The sequence below is a fragment of the Canis aureus genome, chromosome 19, assembly GCF_053574225.1.
Source record: "Canis aureus isolate CA01 chromosome 19, VMU_Caureus_v.1.0, whole genome shotgun sequence".
Lineage (NCBI taxonomy): Eukaryota > Metazoa > Chordata > Mammalia > Carnivora > Canidae > Canis > Canis aureus.
Window position 1 is genome coordinate 47,210,063 of NC_135629.1, and position 27,185 is coordinate 47,237,247.

The following is a 27,185-nucleotide window of genomic DNA, read 5'->3' on the forward strand; positions in this document are numbered from 1 at the left end:
AATGTAGTGTAGTGTCCATACAAGGGATTATCTTTCACCTTCATAAAGGAGACAAATACTGACACCTGTTACAACATGAATGAAACTTGAGGACATTATTCTAAGTGAAATAAGCCAGACACAAACAGACAAATACTACACAACTGTACTTATTTTAGGTCCATGGAGTAGTCAAATTTACAGACATCGAACATAGAATGGTGGTTGCCAGGGGCTGGGGGTGGGGGGGTATGAGAAGTTAGTTTTATGGGTATAGAGTTTCAGTTTTATAAGGTGAAAAGAGTCAGGGGATGGATGTTGGTGATGGTTGTGCAACAGTGTGAATGTATTTGATACCACCGAAGGTACACTTTAAAATGGTTAAGGTGGTAAATGTTGTGAGTATTTTACCACAATTTAAAAAATGAAAAAAAATCTTTTAAGAATGGAGATGTAGTTTTAAAATATTCATTGGTAATTTAAATTTGAGGAATTGTTTTTTTTTTTTTAATTCTTTTCTCTCACGATGTGGATGTCTTGAAGAAGTTTCCTCTGAATTTATCATGATCAGCATCAGGTTTCAGATACCTATTATGCTGTACTTGTGTTTGTATACACCGCTGGTCATAGTGTTATACAGAAGCAGACAGAATAGATATTAGATTATTTATTGGACTTAGATACAATCCTACCCTGTCTTGGAGGGTGAGGTGACTTGTCCAAGGCCACCGCGTTACGTAGGTGTAGAGTTTCCGCCAACTGCATAGTTCCTGAGCCCTGCTCACTTCTCTCTACTCTCCCTTGCCTCCCTTTTACTCTTGAATTTAAAATGTGGAATGGAAAAGGTCTTTATTTTGATTAAAAAGGAAATTAAAATGACTTGGTTTGGGTTGTTATTATTCTCTTAAAATAGGATGACAGATATATCTGGCAAAAAAAAAAAAATATATATATATATATATAACCTGTTGAACCAGAGATGATTTCACAAATATTTGATTTAGTTAGGTGTGGTGAACAAAATCACCAAATATGAGCCAGAATCCCCATCTTTTAAATATACATAGTATATTTGCTGCATCTGAATTGTGAAACCGCATACTTTGGAGGGAAAAAAAGTGAATTACCTGTATTATATTTGCTCTTTTTTTTTAAGATTTTATTTATTTATTCATAGAGATGCAGAGAGAGAGAGAGAGAGGCAGAGACACAGGCAGAGGGAGAAGCAGGCTCCATGCAGAGAGCCTGACGTGGGACTCGATCCAGGGTCTCCAGATCACGCCCCAGACTGCAGGCGGCGCTAAACCGCTGTGCTACCGGGGCTGCCCTATATTTGCTCTTAACTCAGTTACATTTAACTTAAACCCACCGTGTTACTGTTAGAACACTTCCCTGTGATGCCTCAGCTCTCCCCCTTGGTAGGAGAGCAGCTTGCTGAGGCTTGTGATGGTGAAGGGGAAGAGAGTATATTTTATGGGGCCATTGCCATGGGCCTTACAAATGCAATCTTAGATAACGTTTAAAGCCCTAGGAGGAGCACCTGGGTGGCTCAGTGGTTGAGCGGCTCCCTTTGGCTCATGTCGAGATTCCTGGGTCATGGGATGGAGTCCTATATCAGGGTCCCCACAGGGAGCCTTGCCTCTCTCTCTATGCCTCTCATGAATAAGTAAATAAAACCTTAAAAAAAAAAAAAAACCCTAGGAAACTGGTAACACAGCTCTATTTTGCAAATAACAAAAGAAAAAACTGAGGCTCACAAAGATTAACTTTCTTGCCCAAAGGCAGGTCAGCCTGTTTAGATCCTTTCTGTCTGCCCCATTTCCTCATAAAAATACATGATGTGCATAAATATTTGATGATCGCTGTTAACAAAAAATGTCCAGATTTTCTGGTCATGTCTGGGCATGTTGTGAAGCTTAATTTAATATTTAAAGCATGTAGGTGCTTAGAAATAGGGAAATTCTGACCAATATTGCAGGAAAAATTTCATGGTTTAATCCCCAGGTAGTAGACTTTCATACAAATAGTTCACATACCATAGCTTTTGTTTTAAAAATTGAACTGGAATGTTTTCCAGTGATAAGAAAAAAAAAAGGAAATTACATAAACAAGCATCCTCTGAGAGTTCTGGGAGGTAGACATGGTGTTCTTTGTTGGTCCCTCAGGATGCTACTTCCAAGTTCAATGTCACATCCACTCTGGCAAATTGATAATATCCTTTAAGTAATTATATGCAGCCTGGATCTCTCTAATTCGGAAGGTTCATCACTGCAAGTTCTAGAAAAAAAATCGTAGTCATCTGCCTGTGTTTACACAGCCTCACAGAATCCCCAGGGGCCGGTGCTGGCACGGGTCAGTTGTGGTGGAATTTGATTTGAAACAGAAAGACTCTCGGATGCTCTAGTACATTCCTATTGCTTAAGGTCAATAGAGCAGCGGCGGGGTAATTCCAAACATCCTCGGAAGGTCTGACAAATTTTCCAGATCCCTCTTGCAAACCTTGTTTAGTATATTCAGAAACCCTTAATCTGAATGTGTGTGTGTGTGTGTGTGTGTGTGTGTGTGTGTATTTGGAGGGGGGGGGTGGTCTTGGGACAAAATAATAACAAATAGTGAGCTTTGCCATATTAAATGCTTTACACACATTAGCCCATTTAATTGGCAAAATAGCTTTGGAAGATTAACATCCCCATTTTAGAAAACAGGACACAGGCATCGGGAGCTGGATAGTTGCAAATATGTCTCAGCACAATGAATGAGAGCTGGAATCCAAGCCAGCTAGTCTGGCTCTGAAGCCCTCACCCGGGCACAGGACACCGCTCAGAGCTTTGGAACCAGCCCAAGCCTCAGACAGCATGTCAGGGATGCTTCCTAGACTGTTAAATGTTTTTCTTACTCATGTGCTGCCTTACACTTGAGTCCAAAGTAGCTGCAGTGACCTGAGAAGTAACCTGAACGGAGAAGGGAGTCACTGTATCCACGACAAAGTCTGATTATTCCTGCACACGTAAGCTTCCGTCCTGGGATGTTACTCCAGGGGAACGGTTGGAGGTTTCCTGTGGTGATGCATTAGAGAAGGAAATTGAGAGCAGCTCGTATTTTTTTTTTTTTTTTTTTTGTAGGACCCGATATTTGTGGATTTGATATCAGGAAAGTTCATGTTATTTTACATTTCAAAAATCAGTATCACTCAAACAAGAAATCAATCAGGTGTAAGGTAAGCGCTCTCATAGTCAAATCTGTAATTGTGTTAGCTCTTAATGATAACATAATTTAGAGAAAATAGTTTTGATCTTAAAATACGTAATTGAACCAGGGATGGATCTTAGCAACATGCCCCTTGCCTCTGGTTTCCAGTTTAGCAGGCTCGTTAGAGACGCGTATATACTTTGGTGGCTTGTTTTCTGAAGTTTGTGCCCATCAGGAGGGCAGACTCACTTTTTACTGTGAGCGGTATTATGATTTGCCTTGTAAGGGTTACAACAGTATAGTCTCATTTTGGCTCTATCCATCCTCACTAAGGAATGAAATATTCAGGATGGGAAAAAAATGTCCTGGAGAAATTAATCTTCAAAATACCAAAGCATTTACAAATGGGAGTGTTTCAAAAACGAGAGCATACTTTCTTACCTTCTACCCATGGATCCTGTGAAAATAACACTTTATGCCTTGAGGCCCAGCCAGGGCTTCTCCAAAGAGGCAGCTTGCATCAGGTCCTGGGCGCTGGGCCCATGGAAGGGAAATACACTTCCTGATACTTGACTGTGGCCGCCAGGAAGGAGGGGCCTGTCCCCGGGAGCACTCCTAGTGCTCAGAGCTCCAACATGGGAGGCCTCCATGGATCTGGGCAATTCTGGGCAGGAGGCCAAAGTGCATTTCCAGAGTATGTTGACAGCATGAAGGGGAAGTATCCATAACCACCCTTTATTCAGTCCTGACCCAAGCCGGGGGTGTGGGGGGAGGTGAGTCTCCATCAGCAGCATGGTTCTTCTTGGGGTTCCACCCACCGATTTCATGGCTACAAAAGATCATTGGGTCCCCTCTACACGGGAAGGCCTGACATCCCTCCTGTAGGTGTGAGGGAGGGCTCAAAATCCAAGTCTTTCTCCCCTGTCTTAGCATGCACATTTTGCAATTCCCAAGAAATTGTCTAGTTGCGCATCAGGTGTTTGGGAGGAAGCAAGGGTGATACCATGGAGGCTGTGCAGTCTGGCCTGAACTATGTTGGGGAGGTTAGAGCTTGATCAGCTCAGGTCAGCCAACCAATAGCCCTCACCACCCAGAAGGGCACCCTCAGGCTGATGACACTCTCAGATGTGTGCTATTTCTGCAAGCTGTTAGAAAAATAAAATACTTCTATTGAAGGAGCACTGACAGCAGGGAGTCTTCTGAAGTAAGGAGCAGCTATCTCCGGGGAGGGGCTTCTTTTCATTCTGTGATGCCATGAAGGAATGGCTGAGAACCTCCCCTGCAGGTCAGCCCTCAAGGGTCTTCAAGGAGAGGGTCAGATCTGCATGTTAGAAAAATACCTCAGGTGTTCTGGGGACAAGGAGCGGAGAAACATGGTGATCAGTAGGCAGAGAGAAATGTGAGATTGTTAGGCCAAGGCTTCAACGGGATGCAGAACAGGGGAACGTTTTGACAGATAATTCAGGGGTGGGACCCAGAGGACTTCACAATGTTTGCAATGTGAGTACTGGGGATGTGGACATTAAGTCTCAGCAGCATTGATTGCTGCTAATCAGCAGGAAAAGCAAAGGCCAGTAAGGGGGCCAGGGCACACTTGGGATTTGTGTCTAGAACTGTTGGTTGTGAAATCCTGGCAGGCATCCCGGTAGAGGTGTCCAGTAAGTTGTTGGAGACTGTGGTCTGAAGCTCAGGCCAATGGTTGAGATTAAAGATCCTGGCTTGGAGCCACTGTATATGTGCAGGGGTGGATGTTCTCTCTCAGGAGGCTCTGCACCTGTGGATTTCTGTGGTTAAGTCCTGGAAGGTCCTAACAACCCGGCCAATGAGGCCAAAGTCTAAATTAGGAAAGGTGAGTGGAGACCAAGACGGGCAGGGATCAGGGAGTGAGCATTGGAAGAAGTGTGTACTCAGCTGTCACAGCGAACTACAGAGGTTGAGAGGGACACAGAACAGACAGAGCCATTTGGCCATGGCGTGGACAGCAGTGGCCTATCCCGCAAGGCAGAGCAGAGGCGTACTGCAGGAACTCTGACTTTTGGCTCTTAGCAGAGGGAGGATAATCCTGACAGAACCTTTAAGATGCTGAGGCCATGGCTTCCAAACCTGAGCAGCATCAGCATCTCTGGAGGGTCTGTGAAAGAGACTGGAGGGTCCGCCCAGGGGCAGATACAGCAGGTCATGCTGACCTGGTGACGGACATTCCCCAGGCATCCCAGTGACCCCCATGCTGTCCCAGCCCCACTTCAAGAACTGGCCGCTGCTGGAGCATGATGCAGGATTCCCCTCTGCTGCTGAATGCTTCCCTTGGGTCTGGTCTGGGGCTTTACGACCAAGACAGGCACTGGGCCTGCCCTCGCAGAGCTTAAATTGTTGGACAGCTCAGAGCATTAGAAAGTTCTTCCTTGCATTGAGAAATCGACTGGGCTTCATTTGGTATCTTTCAGAGTACCGAACAGGAAGTTGTTTTCCACGTAACTTGTCATAAATCAAACAGAGCAGTGGTCCCTTGGCTTATGCCCACCACCCTGTCGTAACCACCTGTGGGGGGTCTAACTAGGTAGGAGCCATCATCTACGCCAAAGGGGATCATCCACTCAAGTCTGCTTGGCAGTGAGGAAGTTTGGTACAAAGGGGTGATTTCTTCTGTAGGACGCATTTTTTTAAGTCAAGTCAACCCTGTCCCTAGAACCACTCTCCTTGCTATTTGTAACGAGCCTTTGAAGTCTTAAACCACATATGTAGACCTGCCCTGAAATGCCAAGGATCTCATCGTTATCCTTTCTCCCCTTAAAACATGCAGGTTGATGGCTTTACACATCTCTATGCTCTGATTTTAAGACCCGACCTCACTTATGAAGTGAAGATTGATGGTCAGTCAATTGAATCCGGCGGCATCGAGTATGACTGGAACTTAACATCACTTAAGAAGATGGAGAAGACCTCTGCAGAGTCCAAGGATTGGGAGCAAGTTGAAGATAGCAAATCCCAGGTGTGGATTTTCCCCCAAAAATTCTAGAGAGTGTGCCAGTGAGGTTTGTAAGTACTCAGGTCCTGTGGGATTGTTGTGATGCTAGTAATCAATCATGATGTCAACATTATCACAAAATGTCTTCTCTGGGGGCACCTGGGTGGCTCAGTCAGTTAAGCATCCAACTCTTGATTTCAGCTCAGGTCATGATCTCATGTTTGTGAGATGGAGCCTCATGTTGGGCTTCCACGTTGGCATGGAGCCTGCTTAAGATTCTCTCTCTCTCTCTCTTTCTCTTTTTTTTTTTTAATTTTTATTTATTTATGATAGTCACAGAGAGAGAGAGGCAGAGACACAGGCAGAGGGAGAAGCAGGCTCCATGCACCGGGAGCCTGATGTGGGATTCGATCCTGGGTCTCCAGGATCGCGCCCTGGGCCAAAGGCAGGCGCCAAACCGCTGCACCACCCAGGGATCCCTCTCTCTCTTTCTCTCTCTCTCTCTCTCTCTCTCTGCTCCTCTACTCTGGCTCCCAGCCACACTCTTTCTCTGTTAAAAAAATAATAAGAACTTTTAAAAATCGATCTTTCTAAAAAAAGTGTCTTCCCCAGAGCATCTGCTGCTGATCACAAAGCTTCACCCAGTGATGTAGAATAGTTTTATAATATTTGAGATGAAAGCAAGTAAATTTTATTTTTTAACCAAATTTTTTCTAAAAAGAAAAAGGAAAATGCATCAGCAACCTTTATAAAAATGATTTTTTTGTAATTTGGAATTTGAACAAAGTATTTTTTGAGCATCACACTTGTCACTGACAACCAAGAATCCATTACCATAATGGCTACGCATTCGTTTCCTAGGGCTGCCATAACAAAGTACCACCAAGTAGGTGGCTTAAAATGGCAGAAATGTATTCTCTAATGGTTCTTGAAGGCAAAAGGCAGAAATCTGGGGGTCAGCAGGTTCACACTCCTTCTAAAGGATCCAGGGGATAATCTGTCCTTGTTTCTTCCAGCTTCTGTTGGCTCCAGGAGTTTCTTGGCTGGTAGACATCATTCCCTGCCTCTGCCTCCTCATAGTCTTCTCTTCTTGTGTTCTTTCTGTCTCTTATAAAGATGTTTGCCCTTGGGTTTAGAACCCACTGGATAATCCATAATGACCTGCCTTCAGATCCTTTTCTCATTATAAGCTCGCATTCCAAGATTCTGAGATTTAGGATGTGGACAAACCATTCCTGGGAACCACCACTCAACCCACTGCGAGCTACCTTCTGTCTTGTTTTGTTTTCAGTTTGTGTTTATTGTTGCAACATTTTATTTTGAACATCAAGCACCACACCAAACCCATGAGCCATTTATCTTAAGACAATTGTCTTTGCCATAACTAAAAGTACTGGACTATGTGGTTTTTTTTTTTTTTTTTAAGATTTAAGAGTGATAGCGAGAGCCAGAGAGAGATAGCATAAGAGGGAGAGGGAGAGAGAATATGAGGCAGACTCCCATGCTGAGTGCAGAGCGTGACACAGGGCTCCATCTCACCACCCTGAGATCACGACCTGAGCCAAAACCAAGAGTCAGTCACTTAACAGACTGTGCCACCCAGGCACCACTGGACTGTGTTTACAATTAATTTCGGCAACTTAAAACTGATCGGTTGCACTGTTGATGATCAAATATGCCATCATGGACAATGTAATCAGTAAAGCAAAAGAACAAAGTTTCTCCCTCCCTTGCTTACCTTCAAAACAGAACAAAATAGTAGTTTTCACCTGGAAAGAGCACTTACTTTATTTTTTTAAAAGATTTTATTTATTCATGAGACACACACACACACACACACACACAGATATAGGCAGAGGGAGAAGCAGGCTCCCTGGGGGGAGCTGATGAGGGACTCAATCCCAGGACCCTGGGATCACAACCTGAGCCAAAGGCAGTTGCTCAACCACTGAGCCACTCGGATGCCCCAAGAGCACTTATTTATTTATTTATTTATTTATTTATTTATTTATTTATTTAGAGCACTTACTTTAAACAAGGCAGAGAATGGCAAAGGAACTGAACCTGCAGCCCTCTGGGTGTGCAGAAGACAAGGTCTTGGGGTGAAAGTCCTGGATGCCTGAGTGCCAGCTAGCAGGGCTATGTGTCTCAGGGCCGAATGTCCGCAAGCGGGATCCCTGGTGGAGCCTAATCAACCTTTCAAAAGCTGGCCTCCAGACTGGCTGTGTTTTGTCCATATGTTTGGTTCCGTGTGAGTTCCTCAACAAATTAGTTCATGATGACATTATGATTTAATTGCCCGCAATCATAAGGAGCCAGCGACTCAGATTGAATTGTAACCGTTTCCTGGTCCCAGCACAAGAATGGTTCATCTGTTTCCAGCTGGGGTAGGGGCCAAAAGCAGTAGGGGAGGTGACCAAATCCTGGGTACCAATCATTGAGAAGTATTACATATCATGGAAAAGCCACAGTCTAAATGCAAAATGTTACTGTTTTTCAGTTATTCTAAAAGAGAAAGTATCTTTATATACAACGTTTATGCGTTTATGTTATCTGAATATTAATCCATAGCACCTTTTCTTCATCCATTTATTCAAATATTTGTTCAATACTACTAAGCCACATATATACAGAGATGTGTATGTATTATGTACATGTGTATATATGTGTATTACATGTGTGTATGTGTACGTGTACCATACATGTGTATTATGATGTGTATACAGATGTGTTCATATGTATCATATGCCTGCATATGTGCATATATGTGTACATATGTATCTATATGTGTATAGTGTGACTGTTTATGTATATATAGAGAAGGTCTATATAACATAACTGCTTTTCTCCTGCTACCCCCAGATAAGTCTTGGAACATTCCTTGGTGGTCCAGCTTCTCTGGAACATTCCATGTATGAATGCTATGTAGAAAAACCACCTAACCAGTAGTGACTGTGTGGCCCCTCACTTCTCATTCCCTTTTGGCCCATTTTTTTTTTTTTAGATTTATTTACTTATTTTAGAGAGAATTTGTGCAAGTGGGAGGGAGGGGCATAGAGAGAGAGGGAGACAAGCAGACTCTGTGCTGAGCAGGGAGCCCGGCACAGGGCTCAATCCCAGGACCCTGAGATCATGACCTGAGCTGAAGCCAGGAGTCGGCCATTTAACTGACTGAGCCACACAGGCGCCCCTTGTCCCCTCATTTTAATTTCAGCCACTATTTTGAGTTTCGCCCACTGTTGTTCCTCTCACCAGCGTGGGAACGGTAGTGTAATCATGCCAAGGCTTATGGGAAAAATCCTGGCAGGGTGTGGCCCCCTGAGACGCTCGGTGGGACTGGGAACTGAGCACTTGGCCCTTTAACCACCAAATTGATTGCGATCAATGCCATGGACCCACTCCTGACTCTTGGTAGGCAAGAATTTCTTTTCTCAAATCTGGGAATCAGGCTTTTTTCTTACACACATTTAAGGACTGGGAGAAACATTTTCTGGATGCCAGTGCAAGCAAGCCAAGTGACTGGAATAGTGAGCTGGATGGGGACTGGCAGGCACCCATGCTACAGAAGCCTCCATACCAGGTACGTGGCACCTTCTCCCTGGGATGACCCTCCCTGGCCTTGGCCTGCGTCCTTTGGGGTCACCACTTAGAGTTTGTTGTTGCAGGATGGCCTGAAACCAGAGGGTATAGACAAAGACATTTGGCTCCACCAGAAGATGAAAAACACCAACTATTTGACAGAATATGACCTCTCCGAATTTGAGAACATTGGTGCCATTGGACTGGAGCTTTGGCAGGTCATGTGGGTTTTTTTTTTTAAGATTTATTTATTTATTCATTCATGAGAGAGACAGACCGAGGCAGAGACATAGGCAGAGGGAGAAGCAGGCTCCCTGCGGAGTCTGACGCGGGACTCGATCCCAGGACCCCGGGAACATGACTTGAGCCAAAGGCAGATGTTCAACCAATGAGCCAACCGGGTACCCCTGATCATGTGGTTTTAAGTTTGCTGTAGTTTGAGGACTCTGAGCATCGGCCTAAACTCCTTCATTCATATAGCTGGTACTGTGTGCCTGGCGCCCATACCTGGATCCGAGACATACAGTGCAGACAAAACAGATATCCTTTCTGCCCTCTGGGCACTTCCTAGCTGCCGCCCTGCCCCCTGGGAATTCGTCACTCTTCTGTTTGGGTGGTGCTGCCACTGCTGGCCATGGCCTACTTTGCCCAGTAAGGTTCTCGGGCAGCAGTTGGCAACCATCGTGGAATGCTCAGGTCACTTGGGTGCTCTTCCAAGTCTCCATGCCCAGATAGCACTGAGGACCAGTTAAATCAGCATGCCCAGGGGTAAGGACAGGCATCAGGAGTTTCTAAAATGTTGTTGGCAATCCCAATATGCAGCTAAGATTTTTTTAAAGATTTTATTTATTTATTTATTTATTTATTTATTTATTTATTTATGAGAGAGGGAGAGAGAGAAGCATGAACAGGAGGAGGAGGCAGAAGGAGAGGGAGAAGCAGGCTCCCAGCTGAGCAGAGAGCTGCCCGTGGGGCTTGATCCCAGGACTCTGGGATCGTGACCTGAGCTGAAGGTAGATGCTTAACCAACTGACGCACCCAGTGCCCCAATATGCAGCTAAGTTTCAGAACCAGTACCTGAGAGGGAACAGGACGTTTTAGAAATGGGTTTAAGCAGGTGCTACTGTCAAGGGTCAATCACTGTGACGGCACTGAGCCAAATACAACTGTTTCTTGGTGGAACGCTGCCATATTCCTCCCATCAGTAAGGAAGGCCTCATTTTCATCCACAGGTGAGATCAGGAACCATCTTCGATAACTTCCTGATCACAGATGACGAAGAGTATGCTGAGAATTTTGGCAAGGCTACTTGGGGGGAAACAAAGGTACAGTGCACACAATGAACTTTTTGTTCATTATTCATTTATGTCTGTACTTGAGTCTAACATACAGGAAAGGGCTTGATGACTTTTCAATAGTGAACATCCCACCCAGATCAAGATACAGAACGTTAGCTGGGTTCCGGGAACCTCCTTGCATCCCCTCCCAACTGCCACCCGTCCCCAAAGGAACTACCACCACACAACAATTTGACTTCCTTTTGAAATTTGTATAAATGGAGCCACCTGATATTTACTCATCTGGGCAGTGGTGTGAGATTCATATTATCAAATATGGCAGCAGCTCAGTTTTAGCGTGTGAATATTCCAGAAGGTAGGTACCCATTCTCTGTTGATGTGGCTCTGGATTGCTTCCAGCTTGTGGCCTCATGAATAAAGCCATTACCATCATTCTTGTGTATGCCCAGGAGAGGACAGGCTGGGTCACAAGATCCCACGCAGCCAAACAGTTTTCAAGGTGTCATCCTATTTTCTGCTTCCTTGTGCGGTAGGTGAGAGTCTCAGTTTACCCACATCTTTGGCTATTGCTTGGTACTATTGTTAGTTGTTGACGAGTCAGATTTCTGAAGTATAATTTAGATACTGCAAGACACTCTTTTTTAGTGGAGAGGCCTGTGAGTTTTGGCAAATGAATCCAGTTGTGAAACCACCACCACCAATCTAGATGCAGAAGAGTGTCATCACCCTTAAACTCTCCTTGGGCCCTTGGTAGCCAGACCCTCTCCCACTCCAGGCCTCCACTGATCTGGTATCTGCCCCTATTGTCTCACCTTTTCCAGAGTGTCCTTAAATGGATTGACCTAGCATGCGGTCTTTTTTGAGCCTACTTCTCAAGCATAATGTGTCTGGGATCCGTCCATGTTGTTGGGGTAGCAGTCAGTAGTTAGTTTCTTTGTATTGCCGAGGGGTTTTTATCTGTTCACCAGCTGGCAGACAATTGGGTTGTTTCCAGTCTTCGACAGATGAAGGAATAATAATAATAAATAATAATAAATATTATTATTATTATAATAATATTATAATAATAAATATTTGCTTACATTTTGTGTGTGTGTGTGTGTGTGTGTGCTTTTAGTTCTTTGGGATAAATAGCCAGGAAGAGCTGAGTCCGACAATAGATATTTAACCCCATAAGAAACTGCCAGGCTGTTCCCAAGGGCGCTGTGCTGTCTCCCATCCTCACCGGTGCTGGGGAGTGGGAGTGTCTCTAGGTAGGTAGTAGTAGCTCCAGTTTTAGCTTTAGTTGTGTTACCCTGATGACAAATGAAGGTTGGCACTGTTTTATGGCTTTTGTGGCCATCCAGACATCCTCTTTTGTGAAATGCCTGTGTTTTACTTATTGTTTTAATTGAAGTACAGTTGGCATACAATATTATATTAGTTTCGGGTGTACAACATAGTGATTCAACATGTATATACATTATGAAATGCTTGCCACCATAACTCGCTACCATCTGTCACCATACAAAGTTATTACAATATCATTGACTATATTCTCTATGCTCCACATGACATCCCCATAACTGACTTATTTTATAACTGGAACTTTATACCTTTCGACCCCCCTTCACCCATTTCACTCACCCCCTAACCCTGCCTCTGGCAACCATCAATGTGTTCTGTTTCTGTAAGTTCATTTTTAAAGAACAATCCATATAAATGAGATCATATGGCATTTGTTTTTCTTTGTCTTACTTATTTCACTTAGCATAATGCTCTTATGGTGTTGCAAATGGCAAGATCTCATTCTTTTTTTATGGCTGAGTAATATTCTACTGTGTGTGTATGTAGACACACACGTACACATACATATTTATCACATTTTCTTCATCTGTCGATGGATAGTTGGGTTGCTCTCGTGTCTTGGCTATTGCAAATAACACTGCCATAAACATGGGGGTGCAGATGTCTTTTTGAGATAGTATTTTCATGTTCTTCAGATAAATAGCCAGAAGTAGAATTACTGGCTTATATGGTATTGCTATTTTTAAATTTGGAGAGGGTGTCATATTGTTTTCTGTAGTGATTGTACCAATATACATTCTCACCAACAGTGTAGGAGGGAACCCTCTTCCCTACATCCTTGGCCAACACTGCTTATGTAGTATTTTTTTGGTACTAGCCACTCTAACAGGTATGAGTTAATATCCCATTGTGGTTTTATTTTTTTAATTAATTAATTAATTTATTTATGATAGTCACAGAGAGAGAGAGAGAGAGAGAGAGAGAGAGGCAGAGACATAGGCAGAGGGAGAAGCAGGCTCCATGCACCGGGAGCCCGACGTGGGATTCAATCCCAGGTCTCCAGGATCGCGCCCTGGGCCAAAGGCAGGCGCCAAACCGCTGCGCCACCCAGGGATCCCATCCCATTGTGGTTTTAATATGCCTTTCCCTGGGACGCTTGGGTGGCTCAGTGGTTTAGCGCCTGCCTTCAGCCCAGGGTGTGATCCTACAGTCCCAGGATCAAGTCCCACATTGGACTCCCTGCATGGAGCCTGCTTCTCCCTCTACCTATGTCTCTGTCTCTGTCTCTCTCTCTCTGTGTCTCTCATGAATAAATAAAAATCTTTTACAAAAATAATATGCCTTTCCCTGACGATGAGTGCTGTTGAGCATCTTTTCCTGTGCCTGTCAGCCTTCTGTATGTATTTTTTGGAAAACGTCCGTTCAGATCCTCTGCCCATTTTTTAATCAGACTTTTTTTTGCTATTAAGTTGTATAAGTTCTTATACCTCGGGTATTAATCCCTTATCAGATATGACTTGCAACTATTTTTCTCCCATTCAGTAGGTTACCTTTTCATTTTGTTGATGGTGAGCCATTTATTCTCAAATCTGATTTCTGCTGCAAAGCTTTACTAAAGTTCTTCAAGAACAACTTTGGAAACCTTCTTGATGTGCCTGTACCCCTAGCCCTTCTATTGGTCCCATGTGCCTGAGCTTTCTCAGTTAGGCTCAGAGGACTCCTTCATTGCCTATCCACTGTTCAGCTTATTGAAGGATGGGGGCCCAGATACTCTGGGAATAGAAAGAAGTGGAGGGGGTTGTATTTATTCCCTGTGACTCTTGCAACAATTACCACAAACTGGATGGCTTGAAACAACACAAATTTATCACCTCACAGTTCTGGAGGCCAGAAGTCCAAAATCCAGTATCACTGGGCTAAAATCAAGGCCTTAGCAGGGCAACGCTCCCACCAAAGGCTCTAGGGGAGCATCCTTCTTTTGCTTCTTGCAGCTGCTGGTGGCTCCTGATGCTCCTTGGTTTGTGGCCACGTGGCTCTAATTTCTGCCTCTGTCTTCACATTGGTCTGTTCTTCTTGTATCTTTGTATGTATCAAGTCTCTCTCTGCCTGTATCCCATGAGGACACTGGTGATGGAAGTTAGGGTTTGGGATAATCTTCCCATCTCAACATGCTTAACTTAATCATATTTGCAAAGAGCCCTTTCCCAGAGAAGGTCTAGGGATTAGGGCCTGGCATCCTCAGGGTAGGGGGGTGCGGTTCATCCAAGCTGCCCCTGGGGCAGTGTGGAGGCTTGCAAGAAGGCAGAGGCAGGCTGAATGTGGACACCCAGTCCACTCCCTGGAAACATAACCCCCAGCAGCTAATGTCTCATGTCTCTGTTTATTTCTCCAAGGGCCCCGAAAGGGAGATGGATGCCATACAGGCCAAGGAGGAAGTGAAGAAGGCCCGTGAGGAAGATGAGCAGGACTTGCTGATGGGCAGGTTTGGTGGGCAAGAAAACATTTTCCAGAGATTTCATAAGAGGGATGAACTTTAGTCATTCCCACCTCAGATAAAGATGACTGGTAAAACCTTGCCTTTACTTTAATCGACATGTAAAAGTGCAAATGTCAACATACGTGGTAATTTGTCCAGTTTTCTTTGAAAACGTTCCTATGCTTCTCAGTGGGGTTGGCCTGGTGTTCCGTCAGCCTCAGCCCTGCGTACCAACATGTTGTCTCTCAACAAACATGAATGCTAGGAGTCAGAGGCCGGTAAGGGTCTGGCCAAAGATACGATGCTCTTTCCTGAGCCCCTAAAATGTTTTATAAATAAAAGTTGGTAAAACATATTTTTAAAAAGGAAAAATGATGCCTTATTTCTTCAGGCTGCAAATTACCAACAGCATATGCTAACCTTTTCCAATATGAAAACTTTACACAACGTCATTAGTGTAGAAAGGTTTTGCAGGCTTCACCTGTACACTGGTTATTTTGGAAAACCCGGATGTGTGTGCACAGACCTTTGACATGCCATACAGAAGCCACTGCTTCTTTTCCCTCTGTGACCCACTTCTGTGGCCTTTTGTTCTCTGTAAGACAGAGGAATGAAATTCATTTTCTCAAGTGAAAATAGTAATTACTTCTCACTTCAATTTTTTTGCCTTGATCAAATAATTTGCTTTTTATTATTATTATTTTTTAAAGATTTTATTTATTCATTCATAGAGACACATAGAGAGAGAGGCAGAGACACAGGCAGAGGGAGAAGCAGGCATCATGCAGACAACCTGACGTGGGACTCAATCCAGGGTCCCCAGGATCACACCCTGGGCTGCAGGCGGCACTAAACCGCTGCGCTACGGGGGCCGCCCAATAATTTGCTTTTTAAAAGTCATGCATAACAGTCTTCTGATTTTTTAAAAAATATTTTATTTATTTATTCATGAGAGACACACAGAGAGAGAGAGAAAGAGGTAGAGACACAGGCGGAGGGAGAAACAGGCCCCATGCAGGGAGCCCGACATGGGACTCCATCCTGGGTCTCCAGGATCACGCCCTGGGCTGAAGGTGGCGCTAAACCGCTGAGCCACCCAGGCTGCCCTAGTCTTCTGATTTGAAGGCAACTTTTTTCATACAGAAATCTGTGTTGGAAGATATAAAATTTAGGACACTAAATTTGGACACTGGAATTTGGAATCCAGTGATATTACAAATAAGCTGGATACATTCGAAATTATATATGGCATGTTGCTGGATGATCAATGTGGAAAGTCTGCCTATGAAGTGAAATTCTGGCAAGTTTTGTTCTCACTTTGGCTGAAGTTGGCAGACCTTCAAATGTGGACTAAAAAAAAATTATTTTTAGAGAGAGAGTGCGCATGTGCGCGTGCTCACACTCATGCATGTGAGTTGGTGGGGGTTGGGGGGCAGAGGGAATCTCAAGCAAGCCCCCCGCTCAGCACAGAGCCTGATGAGGGGCCTCTCTCACCAACCCTGAGATCATGACCTGAGCCAAAATCAGGAGTTGGATGCCCAACTGAGTGAGCCACCCAGCTTCCCCTAAATGTGGACTTTTTGACTGATGGCTAATGGTTTCTTGGGGGTTGGTTATCACTCTCAGAAATGAAAGACTCACTTCCATGAAGTGCAGGGATGGGATTCAACAGTCTACCTCTTTAATCTCTGAACCAGGTAAGAAGCTACTGAGGAAAGAACTGAGGAAAGAAGCAGAAACAGGTTTAGAGGGAAAATGCTGGAAATAGTTGTATGAAGTTGGGTCAGACCAGCTCAGATCCCGCAGAGCTCATCTCCTGGAGCAGTGCCATCCTGGGGAACTTTTCTGTGAAGATAGAGATGTTTCCCACTTGCACTGGCCAGTATGGTGGCCACTGGCCACACGTGATCCCTTGAAATGTGGCTAGTGGGATTGAGGAATGATTTTTTAAAAAGATTAATAAACACTGGTTTTAGAGTAGTTTTAGGTTCACTGCAAAACTGCAGAAAGCACAAAGAGTACCCATATGCTCCCACTTGTACACCACACATCCTCCCCCACTATCAATATCTCACAACATGGTGGTACAGTTGTCACAATCATTACCTCCCAGAGTCCATAGTTTACATTAGGATTCACTCCTGGTGTTGTACATTCCATGGAGAAATGGGTTTTTAACCTTATTTAATTGTAATTAATTCAAATTGCCACTTGGACACACATGATGTATGGCCACCATGTTGGACAGTGTAGCTCTGGACTCTGACGAGAAAGGTTGCAGGATGGTGGCTCACTGCCCGGTGTGGTGGGTACAGGAGGAAAAGGGAATCACAGGCCGCTAGCTGGGTGGGACTCATAGCATCAAGCTTCTGTTTCCAGGCATGGATGATGCAGGAGAGTCTCTGTGGTCATTGCCTCTGTAGGTTCTGACACTAAGGCTGGAAGCCTGCATATGACAGACATTTCACAGACACCCTTACCCATTGGTTTCCTGTCATGTTCTGTCACAAAGACGCAGGAAGGCAGGCAGAGAGGAGAGGCCTTTTTTTTTTTTTTTCTTTTTTCAGGCTTCTGCCAGCACCTTAGGCAGTGGTGAGAAAAAACATCAGTGACTTTAGCAATGGCAAAACAGCAGTAGCTGGGTTCCTGCTCATGGCCCAGTGATGATGGGTTTTGGGTAACACTTTTTTCCCTTTTGACCTTTAGCCCTAGAAGGGCTAGCAGTTTCCTGCAGTTACTAGTCTTTAGGTAACCTTATATTCCTGTTCTGTTTTTCCCAAACTTTTACACTTATTCTCCTATATCAAATGGTCCTCTGCCTGAAATATCTAGAATGACATGACGTTTCCTTATGGAACACAGACTGATAAAGGAGTCAAGACAGCTAAAAGCCTCTATTACCACACCTGGACCACTGCTCTGGCTTTTCAGCTGGCCCACCCCCATCCATCCATCCATCGATGCTCAGGCCACTTTGCCTGCTGCATTGAGAGTCACCATTCTAGAACACAAATCTGATTGTGTCCAAACCCTCTGGTGGCTTCCCATTGCTCTTTACATATTGAACGGAAGGGTAAAGGAGCATGCTAAGCTTGAAAACTTGGAACTAAGACTGCAAAACAGTCTCAAGAGAGGATCAGATGACACATGGTCTTATCTCATTGCTATTGGCTCATGGGTGTCTCATTAAGACCAGCAGCAGCTTGACTCCAAAATGGAGGAGGTGGACAGGAACCTGTGCCCCACCCCTGCGATCACATGGCCTCCTGGCTTGCCTGCCTAAGACACGGTTGCCTGGCTAGGTTTACTGTGCGACCATCACAGGAGGCCAGGCAAGGGAGGCCCACCTGCCCTAAGGAAACCTTGTGCCACTGTGGTCAGCTGCTTGGCTGCCCTGTTGGTGGAAACTAGCCACAGATGAGTGTGTGTCCCTAGGCAATAGAAGACAAAACATCTAAAGCAATAAACGTCCCCTCCAGTATCGGTTCTCCAGGAAACATCAGGCCCAGCTCTGTGCCAGGCACAGTGTGAGACGTGGAGGGGGAATAACAGCAAACACCTATTACCATCCCCTCTTTTCAGAAGGGGACTGGGGGCTCAGAGAAAGTACTTAGGTGACTTGCCAAGGTCACTGTGCCAGAAAGTGGCAGTTGGGAACTTAACACACACACACCCCTATCCTAGAAACAGGGAGCGTTTGGGCACCGCGGGGTTCCTGACCCTCTGCGGGGTGGGCAACAACTCCCCACAAGGCGTTTGGCAGGTGCACCGGGAAGGGGATGAACGAGAGCGCGTCAGACTTAGGCAGCGGGCCGGGCCGCGGGTAAGTGAGCAGGTGAGCTTGGCGCGCGCTGGGGGTCCTGCGCTCCTCCCCGGCCCCGCCCCCGCCCCCTCCCGGCTGGGCTAGGCGTGAACGGCCCCGCCCCGCCCCCGCCCCCGGCCCCGCCCCCCCTGGTGTTCGGTTGCGCGTGCGCAGCCCCGCTTCGGCCCCGCCCTCGTCCGGACCCAGCTGCGCGCGCACCGCCCCTCGCCCCCGTGCGCACGCGCGGCCCCGCCCCCGTCTCCCCGGCGCTCGGAGCCCGAGTCCGCGGGAAGATGGCGGCTCCGCTCATCCCGCTCTCCCAGCAGGTACGGGCCGGCGGGAGGGGGTGCAGCGCGAGGGCGCGGGGCGCGAGGCTGGCGCGGCGGACAGGCTGATGCGCGGGGAGCCCCAGCCGGGCGGCGGCGGCTCGCGCTGAGGCGCCCCCGCGGAGGGCGGGCGAGTGGGTGGGCGGTCCTGAAGGTGACAGGCCGGCCCAGCCCGCGGCCTCCCGCGCCCTGGCGACCCTCTGCGGGTGGCGTGCAGGCGGGGCCGCTGCCTGTGTCTGCACGGCCCGGGCCCTGGCTCGGCCCCGCGCCCGGCCTTCGCCGCAGCTCGGGCAGGGCGAGGCGCTGTGGCAGCGGGCTCTCATTCGGGGAGGTGGGCGAGGGGAGTGAGCCTTCCTGCCGGTGCGTCGGCCCCGCGGGTCTTTGTCTCCTGCCGGGTCCCAGCGCCGGGGCGGACGGTGTCCCCGCCGGGGTGGTGGGGCGGAGAGCCCTGCCAGAGCCGGGACCCTCCCGCAGCGCGATCCCGGACTCACCGCCTCTCTTCCTTGGGAGCTGTTTCTGCCACCCTTGAATCGAGAAAGAGGAGATCGCACGTCCCCGAGACCCTCTCCATGCCGTCAGATGCGCTTGGTGGTCTTACTAAGGGGCAGGAGCAGTGGCGCGACAGATGCGTGCAACAAGGAGCCTTGCGCAGGCAGCCCTGCTCCCTGGGAGCGACGTTCATTCATTTCTCCGTCAGACGTGCAGGGAGTGCAGCCGTCCCCCAGACAGACAAGGTCGCTGCTCTCCCGGAGGTGACACTCTCATGGGAAGTGGAAACTACCTGTGCCCTGCTAATAACAGCCGCCTCTATTGACGGAATACCCGTGTCGTACCAAGCACCGTACGATAAGCATTTTGCCTGAAGTATATCTGGCACAGAGGTGGGAGTAAGAGTGAAGACACGGGGTCATTATCGTCTTGTGTTTATTTCTTGGCTCCATCATTTATTTCTCTGAGTTTCCTTGAGCGACACGTTTAGAACTCATTTGGAAAATGGATATATAAGGAGTATTGGGATAACGTGAAGATTAAGCCTGTAAAGTGCGTAGTGCAGTGCCAGGCACATCACAGCACACAGTGATACTATATTATCATCATTTAATTCTCTGGCAGATTGGGACATATGGGAATGTAGACCACAGCAGCAGGAATGCTAAACCTTGAGAGAGAGCGGATAGATGTGTTGACATGACCATGACCAGCTGCTGTTCCGAGGAGGAACACATGCACACCTGCTAAATCTAGCAAGAACCAGCCAATTTGTAACACTGTCACTAAATTAAAAGTATTAAAGACCAGTGGTTATTGACTAGCATTCTCATAGCAGACACCAAAGTGCTATGTAAACTAGGTGCTCTACAGATGTGGGGTATTGTTGTCATTGGCCAGTTGTTACAGTTGAGGGTATGTGTGTGTGTGTGTGGGGGGGGGGTACAGGTTCGATTAATGAGAAAGTGCTCCCAGTTTTTTGGGGGAACCTTTTTAGAATTCCTATCACATTTTGACAGTAGCCCTAGTTTGAACTTTAATGAAAATAATGGCTAATGTTTATTGAGTGCTTTAGAGTTTAAGTGCTTCTTAACATGTTGACACTTATCCACACAACAAGGGGAGGGGAATTCTTATTTTACTGATGAAGAATTAGCCTCGGAGGAGGGCAGTGGTTTGCCCTTGTGGGTTAAGGTAAGAAAACCTGAATCCGGTCATGTGATTCACCTGCTTAGCACCTTTTTTTTCTTTTTTAAATATTTATTCATGAGAGACACAGAGAGAGGGAGAGAGAGAGAGAGGAAGAGACACAGGCAGAGGGAGAAGCAGTCTCCATGCAGGGAGCCCGATGTAGGACTCGATCCCAGGTCTCCAGGGTCATGCCCTGGGCCGAAGGCAGTGCTAAACCGCTGAAGGCAGTGCTAAACCGCTGAGCCACCCGTGCTGCCCTGCTTAGCACCTTTTGGAATAAGATCTCAATTCCTTCTCAGGAAGCCTTGCTGGTCTGGTACCTGCCTGCCCTCTCCCACCTCATGCTTTACCTGTACCCACACTGCAGCCATACTAGCTGCTTTTTTACTCCTCCTATAGTCCAAGCTCCTCCTATAGTCTGACCTCAGGGTATCCTCACTGGTTGTTCCTTCTTCCTGAAGTTCTCTTCATAGTTTCTTCTCTTGGTGCTTTCAGTGCCTGGCTCTTTTCCTGTCTTTAGGTGGTAGCTCATTCTTCCCAGAGGCCTTTGCTGACCCCTCTGCCATAGCACTAGCAGTGTGCTAGTGTCCACACACCCCTCAGTACCAATCATGGTCTACAGATGTCTGTTTCTCCCCCATTAGACCAGGCACCCAGTGAGAGCAGGTACAGGCCTCTTGTTCCTATGACCAGCACCCAGGAGGTGTCTGGTAAACTCATGAAGCAGGAATCTGAGACTTACACCTATGAGCGCTAGTTACAGGTGGCTTTTCTTCTCCATGTGTGGAATGGGGCTAGGGGTGGGAGTGGAATTGAAAGAGGCCTTGCAAGAGACCGTCAGCCAGGAGCCTGTGACAGCTTTAGGTCTCTGACTTCTATATTTTTTTCTTGTTCCTTTATATGTCAAACAAAGGCATGACCAGCTTTTCTTCCTTAGGTAGCTATGCCAACATTTCTCTATACCTCTTCTTATGTGGAGTTCTGCGCCAGGTGTTCCTGTTGCCCTAGGTGGGAGGTGTAGCCCTTCCATGTGTTTTTAGCCCAGCTGAGGGATCACACAGGTTCAAGCATGGGTATGATTCCAGGATAGTTTCTGGTGGGTGGCAGTCAGGGAGCCCCCTGGAGCATGAGGCTGTGCTCTGGTTGGACTGAGGTGCCAAGTGCACTTGGAACATGGGTGGCCAGTTGAAGGTGAGTAAAGTGGTTGCCAGCAGGTTTGCAGAGGGAGAAAGGGGTGTTTCTTCTCTGTCCCCAGCACTTTTCCTATTGGCATCTTTCCTGGTCTGCTCTATTATCCCCAGGATCTGTGACACCTCTTTCACTGTATAGTCTCTGAATACAAATCTTTCCCGTTTGAAAAGTGAGGATTCTAGGGTTGATTTCTTCCTCCACTGGCGTCTGGGTGATTTCTGTTTCTCCCTGCCTCCGACCACAGCTCCACTGTGCTTCTCTGACCCCAGATATGACCCATGTCCCTCACCCCCTTTGTACCATGTGGTCTCTTAAGCTACTGGGCATCATGCCATCCTTAACCCCAGTGGCCTGTCGTTGGTCATCCTTGAGCCCTACCACATGGGTCACTGGAACCCACCAGTTGGCCTTCATTGTCTTCTGCATCCTTTCTCTCTGCTCCTGTTTTAGGGCCTCCCCACAGAGGATGCCCTTTCCCTACCAGGACCCTTCCAGAGTCTAGCCTCTCTTTTCTCCCTTGCCAACCCCACACCCCACCCCCATTGGTTGTTTGCTGGAATTGGCCACCTTCTTGCCACATCCATAAGTTCACAGGGCTGGGGCTGTCCCACTTCCTACTTAGCCTCTCCCTCTTAGTTCATTCCACACAACCACCCTCCCTGCTCCAGCAACTTCCAGCTGCTCCTGTTTCACTCCCCTCAGTATGTCCAGCTCGACTGCTCCTGGTTTAGCATTTCCCACGCCCCCTGTGCCTCCACCTGACCTTGCCAGCTTGGTCTCCCACACTTGCACCATTTCCCCATATACCCTTGCTCTTCCCAGTGCTCCCCCTATGCCCTCCGTGGTGCTGTTGCTCCCTCCTCATGCTGTGACCTCCTGCTGTAGCCTTCCCCACGTTCTGCCCACTGGAGGCCACTCTCGGAGGCCTCCTTGGTGGTGTCTTCCCTGAGTCCCACCCCAATGACAGTTCTCTCTGCTGCACCTTTTGTGGGTCCCTTGTGTGGCCCTCGACCCAAGAAGCACATGGAAAGCCTTGGGCTCATTGATGAAGAGAGTGCCCTGTGCAAGGAATTCCACACCCCCGCCCCCAGGTGCCACTGGGGTCCTCCTCCTCTGCCATGTGCTTCCTATGCCCAAGCACTTAAGATACATCATCTTTTTAATGGGTGCCAGGTTCTAGGAGGTTTTTGTTCCCATTTTGCAAACAGAAAACTGAGAACCAAAGGGATTTAGGTAACGGAAGTCCCATAGTTGGTGAGTTGACCCCACATCTGTCTGCCTGCAGAGCCCTGCTCTTTCCCTTCTTCCAGGCAGCCTTCTGGGCACCTCGCCCAGAGCAACACCCGGTGAACGTGTCTGCAGTGAATGCCAAGTGCTTGGGACACTTGTTTGTCCTTTCGTTCCTTGTTTTTTTCTCTAAAATAATTGCTAGTCTCTCTGTCTTACTAGAATGCTAATGGTGATGTGTTATAAATTGGTGGGTAGAGAGGAGGTTTTTAGAGTAAAGACTGGCCCTGCCCTGGAAGATCCTGAATTCCCTGTCTGTATCTTACTGACCTGCTCTGGCCTGGCATTTGTGAGCTGAGTAGCTCCCAGTTAAGTACGTTTTGCTCCCTCAGCCTCAATTTTGAACTTTATTTTTTTTATTTTTTATTTTTTTTAAGATTTTATTTATTTATTCATGACAGACACAGAGAGAGAGGCAGAGACACAGGCAGAGGGAGAAGCAGGCTCCATGCAGGGAGCCCGACGTGGGACTCAATCCCGGGACTCCAGGATCATGGCCTGGGCCGAAGGCAGGCGCTAAACTACTGAGCCACCCAGGGATCCCCCAATTTTGAACTTTAAAGCAACTTAGCTACGCCTATTTCTTTAGCCGATCAGCTGATCTGGGAAGTGAATGTCTTTGATCAGGTGGTACTTGAGAGCTGAGTGTCAACTCTCTGATGCCTCAAGCCACTTCATGTCATTATACCGACAGATGGATACAGCTGCTGTCACCTTCATGAGAGGCACCCTGTCAGCCACTGAGGGGGTGCTCTCAGGCTCTCCCCACGCAGACCTCACCTGAATATCTGGCGTCCGTGCAGAAAGCTACTACACATTCTTTCCCAAAGAGGACTTCCCCTTCCCATTTTCATTTGAGGTCCCTTTAGGGTGTGTGTGTTTTCAGTGTTAGGGTCCCCAGATGTTCTTTCAGTGCCCTCAGTTGTGTAGTGTTTTCAGTTTCTCCACGTGCGAGCTGACAGTAATTCTATATTATGTGTCTGCCTCCTGACAGTGGAATGTCAGCATTTATGTGTGCACTGTTCATTCAGCAGATACATATCAGGCATCTTCTCTTTGCTGGGCACTTCCAGGGCAGTGGGATGTAGCTGTGAACTGGAAGACAGCCCTGTCCCACATAGCCGAGGGTCTCAGAAGCAGGGCACAGGTGGAAGGAAACAAACAAGTATGTAGTGTGTCCCAGGGTGAAGTGATCTGCACAGTGAGAACTGACTCGGAGTCTATGGTCCACGTGTGAGGTTGGGGAGGCCTCAGGTGCCACAGACTGACCAGGAAAGGCATTTTGCATTGCTCACTGTATCCTCCCAAGTCACCCTAGTCAGTCTTATTCTCACTTTATAAAAGGGTAAACTGAGGCCCAGAGGCATATGTTACTTGTGAATGGTCACACCTGGCGAGCTTGCACTGATGCAGCTCATCTAATGCAGGCCTGGGGCTCTGTGTTGCATTGTCGGTTCTATTTGTTTGTTTATTTAAGTAGGTTCCATGCCCAGCATGGAACCCAGTGCAGGGCTTGAGCTCATGACCCTGAGATCAAGACAGTAGTTGAGTCGGAGGCTTAATTGACAGAGCCACCCAGGTGCCTCTTTTTATTATTATTATTATTTTAACTGCCAAGCATACAACAGTGTGAGATCTCATTTGGTTTTAAACTGGTCGTGGGACGCCTGGGTGGCTCAGTGGTTGAGCGTCTGCCCTCGGCTCAGGGCGTGATCCTGGGATCGAGTCCTGCACCAGGCTCCCCACAGGGAGCTTGTTTCTCCCTCTGCCAGTGTCTGCTTCTCTCTTGTGTCTCAGTGGTTGTGCCACCTAACCTCTAGATACTGTGGAGTCTGATGGAGAGAAGATCATTTGTTTAAATTCTTATTTTGTTTTAATCATATCTCACTGAAAAGTCATGGGAGAAATGGCAAGGCAGCCTTATCGTCTTTACAGGTTTCCCTGCTCAAGTGGGTATTTGTTGCTTCACTGAGACTGATGCAGAAATGAGTAAGCCATGCCTGGCCCATGAGGAGGGTTGGTTTGATCCAGGCCACAGTGGAGGCACAGGCCATGAGTGGTCAGAGCTGGATGAGGGGTGGATAACTTGCGTCCACTTGGAGAAGGGGCATTTGGGCTGGGCTGTGGGGATGCTGGGAAGAGAGGAACGAATGCTTTTTCAGACGGAGGCAGAACAAAATGAACAGAAGCCAAGACCCTGGGATTCTAGCTCAAAGGGCCAAATGTGAGGCCAGGACTGTGTTCTCTGGGGTCCACAGCCCTCTTTTAACTACAGTGATTTAGAGATTAAAGGAAGGAGGTGGTTTGGTAAATGGAACACAGTCTGTGCTTGGCCTACAGATTGACCTGAGACAAAAGGGACTGATACGGTGTCTGCTTGCTTAGAGAGCGGCCCATGTTGGGGGAGTGGGGAATAGTGGGAAGGAGACCTGCCTGCTGGGTGACCCAGAGGGCTCCTTGGAATGCTCTGCCTGCCATAGTAGGCCCAGCCCTTAGTGTCACAAACTGCTGGAGGGAAGTAGAAGTTGCAGATGACCACAAACAGCCATGTCCTCAGACTTCCGTCTGGCCTTACCTATTGGGTGGGATTGTTGTACTCTTGATGGCAGAATCAATTTACCAATTCTGTTTCAGACCAGCCGATACAAAGTCAGTTCTCCTTTTGTAGACACTGGTTGAGAGCAGGAAAGGATGGTGCCCCGAGGGCTGGTTGTCCGTCACTGTCTGCAGACTGGAATTGGGCTTCTGCCCCATCCAGCTTCCTACTCATCTGCATCCCACTTTCCCAGTTTTGCCCTCCCTGTTTGCTCTGCCCTGCGGCCCCTGGGCCTTTTTAAAAAATATTTATTTGAGAGACAGAGAGCGAGTAAGCAAGCTCACAAGCTGGGAGAGGGACAGAAGGAGAGGGAGAAGCAGGCTCCCCGCTGAGCAGTGAGCTCAATCCCAGGACTCTGGTATCATGACCTGAGCTGAAGGCAGACACTCAACTGACTGACCCACCCAGGTGTCCCAACCCCTGGGTCTTCCTTTCAGTTACTTGTTCAGGTGACATTCCCTCTTGCCTCAGGGCCTTTGCACGTGATTTTATGGCCCTTTTCTGAGATATTCTATCCCCCACTTTATTTCTGGGTTAACCTCTGCTCCTCCTCATATCTCAGTTGGCACATAACTTCCTCAGCTAAAGCCTTCCCTGACAGGCTGGCCCAGCTTCTCTGTTGCTGCCTGTGGGGATACTCTGTACTTTTCCACATGCCAGCCTGTAATTTTCTATTGGTGGGATTATTAGATTGATGGTCATTCTCTCCTACCATGTAGACTAGGTCCACAAAGGCCTGTTTTAACTCGTCCCTGTTCCCCAGGTGCTCAGTAATCATCTGTTGAAGGAATGGCAGAGTGATAGGGCCAGGTCCACAGTATGTGAGGCAGGTAGGGGCTATGGCAGGATCTTAAGGAGTGAAGTGACTGGTGGCATAGAGAATGGGCAGAGCTGGGTACTAGCTCAGAGACGTTAGTTGTGATGTGGGCATGCAGTGATAAAGAGTAGCCTGGCCTGAGGTGGTTTCCGGAAGAGCAGAAGGGGTTGGTGATTGAAGGAATGTGTGAGATGGTTATTTGCACCAGAGCCTTCTAAGTGTGGGGAGGAAGAAGAGGCAGGTGGGGTGTGTTCAGCCAGCAAAGCAAGACCAGCTTTCCTGGGTGTTGCCAGGTGGGTAGCTGGGTCAGTTGAGACAAGAGCCATCACCTTGCATTGGGCCCTCCGGGCTTGATGGGGCCCTACATTTAGGTGCAGTTGAGAAGCAGCCTAGCTCCTGGGGTCACTGTCACATCCCATTTGCTGAGCACCCATCCTATGCTGGTCTGGGACTAAGAGAAATAAAACGGAGCCCCCACCCTTTAGATGGCTCAATTGGAGCTGGGTTCCCAGGCACACAGATAGATAGGACCCCAGGTGGCAGATACCCTCATGGAGGTCAGGTGGCAGCCTGCAGAAGCGGAATGAATTGCCTCCACTGGGTTGGAAATAAGGAAAGGAGGAAGAGAGGGCCTGGGTCTTCCTTCCTTTTTTTCCTCTTCTGTTCCAGCAGGACTGGAGGAAGCAGATGGGTCCAGCCTTTGAGACAGGCCG

General features: G+C 47.4%; 2 protein-coding genes across 4 annotated transcripts in view; both read left to right on the forward strand.

The window, feature by feature from the left end:
• CALR3 (calreticulin 3) overlaps positions 1-14,915 on the forward strand; it is a 21,767-nt gene extending 6,852 nt beyond the window's left edge. For both annotated transcript variants that reach the window (XM_077859550.1, XM_077859551.1), the window contains 6 exons: positions 3,102-3,196; positions 5,969-6,157; positions 9,606-9,713; positions 9,799-9,930; positions 10,945-11,037; positions 14,691-14,915. In XM_077859550.1, coding sequence (XP_077715676.1) covers positions 3,102-3,196; positions 5,969-6,157; positions 9,606-9,713; positions 9,799-9,930; positions 10,945-11,037; positions 14,691-14,834 — 761 coding nt within the window. In that variant the 3' untranslated portion in view covers positions 14,835-14,915. The remainder of the gene's footprint in view (positions 1-3,101; positions 3,197-5,968; positions 6,158-9,605; positions 9,714-9,798; positions 9,931-10,944; positions 11,038-14,690) is intronic.
• A 3,880-nt stretch (positions 14,916-18,795) lies between these two features.
• The window catches only part of EPS15L1 (epidermal growth factor receptor pathway substrate 15 like 1), a 96,745-nt gene continuing 88,355 nt past the window's right edge, over positions 18,796-27,185 (forward strand). The window contains exon 1 of one of the 2 annotated variants that reach the window (XM_077859528.1): positions 18,796-18,901. In XM_077859528.1, coding sequence (XP_077715654.1) covers positions 18,869-18,901 — 33 coding nt within the window. In that variant the 5' untranslated portion in view covers positions 18,796-18,868. The remainder of the gene's footprint in view (positions 18,902-27,185) is intronic. The other variant, XM_077859532.1, reaches the window with a different exon arrangement.